The sequence below is a fragment of the Amblyomma maculatum genome, chromosome 7, assembly GCF_055883805.1.
Source record: "Amblyomma maculatum isolate TAMU_Amacu chromosome 7, ASM5588380v1, whole genome shotgun sequence".
In the NCBI taxonomy this organism is placed as follows: Eukaryota; Metazoa; Arthropoda; class Arachnida; order Ixodida; family Ixodidae; genus Amblyomma; species Amblyomma maculatum.
Window position 1 is genome coordinate 39043242 of NC_139350.1, and position 8199 is coordinate 39051440.

Below are 8199 nucleotides of genomic sequence, written 5' to 3' on the forward strand. Positions count from 1 at the left end.
TAAATGAATATGATAGTTATATGCTGCTATATGGCACTGAGACACGAGCATTTTCAAAATGATGCAAAAGGACACTATTAAAATTATTCCATACCTCTCAAGGAGAACCTCTGAGTCACTTTAGGACATGAAACTTCAAGAACAAACAAGCCTTTTACAGCAGATAATCAGATGTGAATGAAGTTTCTGCAAGCCTAGCTTCAATCAATCTTATAATTGTTTGGTATGTCACAGATATATGACGCCTCTCCAATGTCAAGCAAAATGCATTGTGAAGCAACATCTTCAAGCGAGAAAAGGGACATGTTGCGACCTGGAGGTGGAAGTTTGCTGCTATGTATGTAAGTGATATTTCTGAATGGAGGCTCAGAAATAACCAATTTCTGGCACACCAGAGCAACTTTTTGGGCATTCACAATGAATGTACAGATGTCATTTACTATGCAGTACTCTCCATCAACCATTTTCAAACAGTATGAACAAGTTTTCAGTGCCCGACTATACCGAGTGCTGTAAATATGAAAACCTTTAGCTTCGGCTCTACCATAACATGTAATGCTTGGCACCACTCCATACTCTCTTAAAAACATTCCTGCTACAGCTTCTTCTAAATGAGCAGGCCTCAGAGGGGCTCCCAATACATGAGGATTAGTTACTTCTCTGACATGAAAGTTGATAATTTGATTCCGTCTTTGAGCTAAAGATGAAGAAAGCTCAACCAGCCTGGTTGAAGTTTTGAGCCAAGATTTCATTACACAGCGCTCTGCTATTTGTAGCGGGACACCCTGTGCAGCTGTCACAAGTTTTAGAAGTTGACCATTTCCATTTTCAAATGGGAATGTAGATGTACCCCACAAAGGGCCCAACATCTCCACACTCTTTGCCAGATGTAAAAGCTGGTGCACATTAAATGTAGCACTGCTTTCTCCAAACAGTGAACAAATTCTGTTTACAAAGCATGAGAGAAGCTGGTCCGCTTCCTGAAGGTCAGCAACGCTTACAGAAGTCTGAAGAAGAAGAAAAATGCCTTGACAAAGCAGAGAAAAATGGGTGACATATCTTGAAGGAATCAAACCCGATAAACATGGTAGAGAATAGTATAAAAGCCAGAATAGCCATTCAGTGGCTTTCCAGTTCTTGCGTTCCGAGACTGGCCGTGGCAGGCGACAAAATGATATTGGTGGCCTTAATAACTTAGTGCGCCTTTCCAGTTCACGGAAGTTCCGCCCAATGTGGAAAGCCTTCCCTACAGCACTGAGCCATAGCTCAGTTACCTGCTGCGTAACGCCCTCAAGCACACAATGCATAAGGTCTGGTGGCAAGCACCACACAAGATTGAAGCCTTGCAACTGATTGAGTGACGACGGCCCTTTAACCCCATGAACTGGCAAGTCTTGCTCGTAGGCAGCCCGCATATCCTGCAGCATACCGCTGTGTGTGCGCAGAGCTGCTGGCCTTTCTCCAGGAATGTACCGCAGGGTTCCTGAGATAAAAATGAAAAATACCAATATTCAGTACTAGAAGATGCTGAAACTACAGCAGACGCGATACATCAGAAGCGAGCTATAGATTTTAGGAAAGTCTTTAGTTCACTTCTAACCAGAACCACATCTGGTTCGAGCTAGCCCAAGTCCTATTCTATATATTTCACGATACCAGTGCACAATTAAATTCAAGAGAAGCATTTCATCATCATCATCAGCCTGATCATACCCACTGCAGGGCGAAGGCCTCTCCCATATTTCTTCACTTAACCCGGTTCAGTGCCTGTGCTATCTGCATCCACTTGACCCCTGCGAACTTCTTAATCTCATCCGCCCACCTAACTTTGTGGCGCCCCCTGCTACGCTTTCCTTCCCTTGGAATCCAGTTTGTTACTCTCAGCGACCCTCGGTTATCCTCTCTTTGCACTACATGTACTGCCCATGTCCATTTCTTCTTCTTAATTTCCACTAGAATGTCGGTAACTTGAGTTATTTCTCTGACCCACTCTGCACGCTTTCTATCTCTTAATGTTACCCCTACCATTTTTCGTTCCATAGCCCTCTGGGTTGTTCTCAACTTAAGTAGAACTCTCTTGGTTAGCCTCCACGTTTCAGCCCCATAGGTGAGTACAGGCAAGATGCAACTGTTGTATACTTTCCTCTTGAGCGATACCGGTAAGCTGCTAGTCATAATCTGCGAGTGCTTGCCAAATGCGCTCCATCCCAATCTTACAATCTTATTCTTCTTGTTATTTCCTTTTCATGGTCCGGATCTGCGGTTACTACCTGTCCTAAGTAGACATATTCGCCTACTACTTCCAGTATTTCGCTACCTAATGTAAACTGCTGTTCCTTCCCGAGGCTGTTGAACATCACCTTAAAGAGAAGCATTTAGAGCAGTTGAACAGTGATGTGTAGGCATACAGAGGGGCATTAGGAAGAGTAAAATTGGCTGCTGTCAGTCTGCAATACCATGCTTTATATGCTTGCGGCAGCTGAGATCTGTTCAAATAAAATGTGTAGATAGTGAATATGAGTGCAATTACTGCAACAACCAATTCAGGGATTACAAATAAACTTTTATATACCTGGGTGCATTTAAATATACTTATACTGCCCCCTATTTTTCATACACAGAATGAGCTTACTGCATCAACAGGCACTGCAAAACAATGACCATACTGCATTCCAAACATATTTAACACAAAAGGCTAAGGCAGTATATGCCTGTTTAAAACAGTGTTGAAAATTTTTAATAATTGCAATGTTTGCTTGCACCGGGATACCTACAGCAGCGACACAAAGCTGCATTTTCATGAAATATTGACAAATTGTCGAGAAAACAATATATGCTGCTCTCTCTGTACTTTGTAAGACTATGATAACTGCTCATTGTAGCATGATTAGACATTTACCAAGTTTCTTACAAATAAATCTAATTTTCCATAGGATTATTTGAACCTTTTTTGGGGAGGAAAAGCACATGCTGATTATTGAAATTTGTTTTTCATTCCAAAATTATAATATAGCTAACTTACGTTCGACAACAGTTCCTTCCTCGAGGCACCAGGAGCAACCGAAATAGCCATTAAATTGCTTCATGTTCAGCAACGCAGCTCTTGCTGGTGAGTCCACTGAGCAGCACGTCAAAAACACCTTTGAAAGCACAGTTTCTTCGCCATGCCGCCACGCTATCGACCCGATGTTGTTGAAAGCATCCACAAATGTTTTCATGAATAAGTGCTGAGGCGGATGCTTCTTTGCGAACCACAGAGCTCCTATGATGACATTTTGAAAACGGACATTAAAAGGCAATTCATTAATAAGGAGTTGAATTGGCCACACACTCGATTTGCTACATCTGAATACTGGTGAGCCGTCGGTGTTTATAGTGACTGTAAGGTCACACCACTTGGCATTCATGCGATGTCTAATACTTCGGTATAGGCGGCCATCAATAATGTCAGAGTATGTACCGTGTACAGCAGCAGTAGCTTCCTTCAGCCTTGCGTACAATGCTCGCGAGCAGCCTGAAATGACGTTGTGCAGTTGATCTCTCAAATTGAAAATCAGGAAAAAGCACCCTTTCGCCATTAAAGATCGCACGGTTGGTTTAACTTGGCAGTTGTCGCACGTGAAGGTGTGTGACGTTTCCTTCCTGTCCTTGGAGCCGAAATATTTAAAACAAATTTCACAAAAATAGTGGACTTGAAGAGAATTCATCTTGCCTTTCCATAACTTCCTGAAGAGATACTTCGTATCTGGCACAACATCGGCTCCACAAAGAGTGTTAATCAACTTCAGAAGACCCTCAACCTGCGACCACGAAAGGCCCGCATAAACGACGTACGAGACAATGAGCAAAATGGCCTGGGCTTTGTTGATGTTATTATTGGGCAGGGTTTCTCTGGAACAACGCGAAAAGTATTCATTAGCGTCATCGTCGTGCGATGCCGGGTCGTCGCTGTTGTCATCGTCTCTTTCTTCATCGTGCACATCGAAAGGTGAGGCGCTGCCAGTAGCGCCGGGACTATCATCCTCACTGTACGCGTCTTCAGATGCGTCAGGCGTTTCATTTTCCGAGCCGGGATGGTCGGAGCCATGGTCAGAGCTACCACAGACACCGTTCGCCAGCACGCAGTCGTCGGATTCGCTCTCTTGAGACGCTGGTTGAGAACCCTTGAGCTCTTGGTACCGTCGAGTTTGCCTAGGTACTTCACGAGATGCCCCAGGTTCCAGGTACTGGCGGTACCGCTTAGGTTGCGGCGAACTCATAGTCAAGTATCACTGAAATGCGTAAAGCACGCAAGAAACACCCCGCTAATGCACACGGCAAACTGAGGCCGGCCAGCTTAGATCTATGCAAGTTTTTCCGACAGGCAGTGTGTCGACAGTGGGGGCCTTCTCCTTTAAAAAAAAGGTTGTTCTTTATATGAAGGTATGCACCATTCTAATCTTGAGCCATAAATAACACCTAGATATTCTACCTGGGGAATCGGATTAGAACGATGGGATGGCAAAATGTGCAAAGGAGCATCCGAAGGAAATACAAGCAGGCCGCATTTCCAATTTCACACCACTGTAGTAGTCACTGCCGCGTACGGAAAAGACTGCTGTGGAGTAGTCGGTCTTGGAGACCATAATGGGGACGGCGCGTTGGAGGCGTTTCCCCCGACATCCGCGAACAAAGTGGCGGCACTACAGTCGCTCACTTCTGAACTCTATTCTTCCCGTAATTATTTCAAAAGAAATAAAAACAAAAACAAAATAGTTTTGTAAGATTGCACAATTAGTAGACAGATGTTTATTTGGGCGACAAAGCATGTCTGTTTGTGCAAGGAAAGTTGAAAGACAAAAAAAATTATTTTCGATTCGACCGCAGTGCCGCGGCTGACGACACCGCCACACCACGGCCGCTGTTGGCGGCCGCTGCATAGACGCGTAAGTGGCACTATAGTTTTTAGTTTACTGTCCCAGCGGCGACCTGGCTCTTTTGTTGCTTTGCGTCTGCCCTCTGCCCACGCTTCTGCCACTGCTTCGCCGGAGTTGTGTTCAGGCTCTTTGGTCTCTGTGTGTCTGGCTTCTGCCCACGCTTCTACCACTGCTCCACGGTAGTTGTGTTCGCCAACCAGTATGTACGTGCTTGTACGTTACGTCGGGGAAGAAAAGTCTTACATAGTTGCACACACGGACGTGCGGAATTTTTTCCCGCACGACATCGATGACTATGAAAGAGGAAAAGTGTACGACGTTTTTTGGGAGGGTGATTCGAGTACCTGCGGAGGATTCTATGAAGCGAAGATAATCCACATGACTGGTAAGTGCAGCCTTTCACAGCGCTTTCTAGCTGTTTTCCTGCGCCCGTAAATTCATGATGTGCTGCGAACCGCAGATACGGAACAAGAAATGCGGCAATGGAGGGGACGCCGCAAGGAGGCAAGGAAAGGCGCCAGGAAGAGCGACATGTCGCCGAGGAAAAAGGTGCCAGTAGCAATCGTGTGTAATTGCGCAACGCAAAAAAAAAAGTGATGGGCACTGCTTTCATATGTGTGATTGAATTGTACGGCTGCAGCTTACCGTGCCAAATATCGGTGTTTAGGAAGATTTTTTTACGAGCGGCTTTAAAGCTTCCGTCCACTACTAATAATGGGATTGTTCATTTCTGTAGCGATTATCCTACGACGGATACAAATTACTAGCGCTTTTAGTATTGCTGCTTGCCATTTGAAACACAGCTTCAGACAAGGATGAATTGCTTTTAGTAAGGCTTTGCTTTGGGATAATTAGTGCGTCATGAATGTGGCGCACTGCCCGGTTGCTCGAAGGACACGCAGAGAGATGTAGTAATTTTCCAACGGGCTGTTTTATGATAAATTGCGTGAGTCTTTGATGTGTCAAATCAGGTGCATCAAGGAAAGGGAATTTGAATGTTGTCCTTTCAGAAGGGAGTCATTCAGCGAAGCATTTTTGTTTATACTTGCTTTATGCAATTCGAAGTTTGCATTTCAACAACTACACAGAACCTCAAAAAGAGTTTGTGCACTGGGCGTTTGTTCCAGCCAGTAGACTGTCCCTTCAACAGTCCACGAGACTACAATTTCTGTTGTATTGAGCTTGGTAAGCCAACCTTTCTCTGAGTGCAGTGGCATTTTGAGTGTAAACACTTCCTTTTAGCTTGTCCTAGTTACAGTTCTGCAAGTGGTGTCTCACTATAACTAGTTCGTTGTTGCCTGCTAAAACACTGAATAAATTGCCTAGTGAAATTAGGGCCACCTAGGTTATCTAGCATTGGTTATTGTGTTACTTGGTTTGCAGTTCTGATAATCTTCTTGCAGGCAAGACTAGAAGAGAAGGCCAGAGGAGCGGCGAAAAAAATGGCCGAGAAGGAACTGCTCAGCACACTAGGCGCCGGGCCACGGGAAGAGCACTCAGCTGCAGAGTCGAAGGTGGCTCAGTTAGAATTACGTGTAGACAGCCTAAAGGCTGAGGTGGAGGCATCAAAGGTTCTTATCAGGGACCAAGAAGGGCAGATAACAAAGCTGAGGAGCCTGAATGAGAACCTCCAAAAGGCTTTGTGTGCGAAGGTTCTCGGAAGTGGTATGTAAACAACCATAGTTTCCAACTTCTTACATTCATAAGCTTTCATCAAACCTATTCTACAAGACTGATTATTACAAAGTTGAGTAAGATTTGCTGCTAGCCTCGTTGGTGTATTTTCGGGGTAAAGTTAGAGTTACATAGAAGGGACGCCACAAGGAAGTGCAGGACACGATGTTACTAGCAGCTAATATCTGGGCAAAAGTGGCAGAACATTCCATTTCTTCCATTTTGTTCTGTAGAAGCCATCTAAAACAATTTCTACTTATTTCTTATGGAGCTAATTTCTATGCAAAACTAACGCTACATTGACTTGTCGAAAGTCCTTTTTGTCATGGAGTACATGTACATGTTTAATTCTCGGGTTACATAGTTATGGTCCCCTTTGGCCATTTGCTCAGGCGTTACCTTGAAGTGACAGTCATGCCGCAATGCTATTCTCATTAATCCATGCCCTTCTAAACATTCATTTAACCATAGCCCATATTTGTGAGGCAGTGTGCTAGTTCTTGTCTTTTTATTATTTAGGTCCCTCACAGACGAACCAGAGCGACCTGTATGCGCCCAGTGCTGCAGTGGCTGATGAGTTAAGCTGGGAAGCAGACAATGCTGCTGAAACTGCCTACTCAGGAAGTAAGCGCACTTGCTTGTTATTAGACGACCATTAACATTCAGTTCCTTCTGTAGTTCATATGTAGAGATTGCAAGTCACGCTACCTTGAAATTTACTTCAGATTTTTGGCTAAACTTTCCAGTTATGTTCGTAGTTTTGGCACTGTGCTTGCGTAACTGTAGGCGATAATTTCACTGTGCATTTATGTGTCGCTTATTACTGGTCTAGGGCTGTCATACCTTCCACTGGCAACAACTTCTTGATCTCTTTTTCCTAGGCCCGAGTCATTCCCAAGCCACTGCAACTCCGGCACCCCATCCTTTTCACTCTGCATCAGTGCCGTTGCCTCTGCCGGTTATTAACGCAGTGCCCTCTGCAGCAGTGCCACCACCTTCACCCGTTCGCAACGCACTGCCCTCAGCATCAGTGCCACCACCCCTGCCCGTCAGCAGCGCAGTGCCCTTGGCACCAGTGCGAACTTCAAAAGGTAATAATTTTGGCTGCTCTCAGGTACAGCTAGCTTGAGTGCCTGTCATTGTTGGCACAGTGTAGCACGAATGCCTTATTTGGAAGCATGTGCCTGGCAGTATGAATATGCGTCAACTCATTGCGTTCCATTGTTTGGCCTGCTTTGATCCTTAATGGTTCTTTGCTTGTTGCCCTCATATTAATGTGGAGCAGAAATTTTGAGCTTTACACTATGTATGAATTGAGTCTTGTGAGAAAATGTCTTCTCATAAGGAATAAGACCCTGTTTCTTTGTCCTTGTTACATTATTTTTTTACATTCAAGAGGCAATTGAGTGGCCTGCTGTGACCTGGCACTGGTAGTGCTCGTTAGTTTAAGGTGTTTTTGCATTTATTCTGCTAAACCAATTAGAAAGGTAAGGGAGTGTCTTGTCAGGGCCAGATTACCTGATCGGCCGCCGCCATACGCACCTGTCAGCTTCCAATTTACCGTATATGCTCGTGTAAGGAGTCCACCTTTAAAAAAAAAATTCCATGA

The 8199-nt window shown here is 44.6% G+C and overlaps 1 protein-coding gene across 1 annotated transcript; it reads right to left on the reverse strand.

Moving 5' to 3' along the window:
• Positions 1–200: 200 nt before the first annotated feature.
• On the reverse strand, positions 201–4259 carry LOC146183057 (uncharacterized). Its single transcript, XM_084608320.1, has 3 exons — positions 3713–4259; positions 3023–3514; positions 201–1483 (listed from the first exon to the last, which is right to left on the reverse strand). The coding sequence occupies exons 1-3, from the start codon at positions 4257–4259 to the stop codon at positions 201–203; spliced, it is 2322 nt and encodes a 773-aa protein (XP_084464446.1).
• Between the last annotated feature and the right edge of the window lie 3940 nt (positions 4260–8199).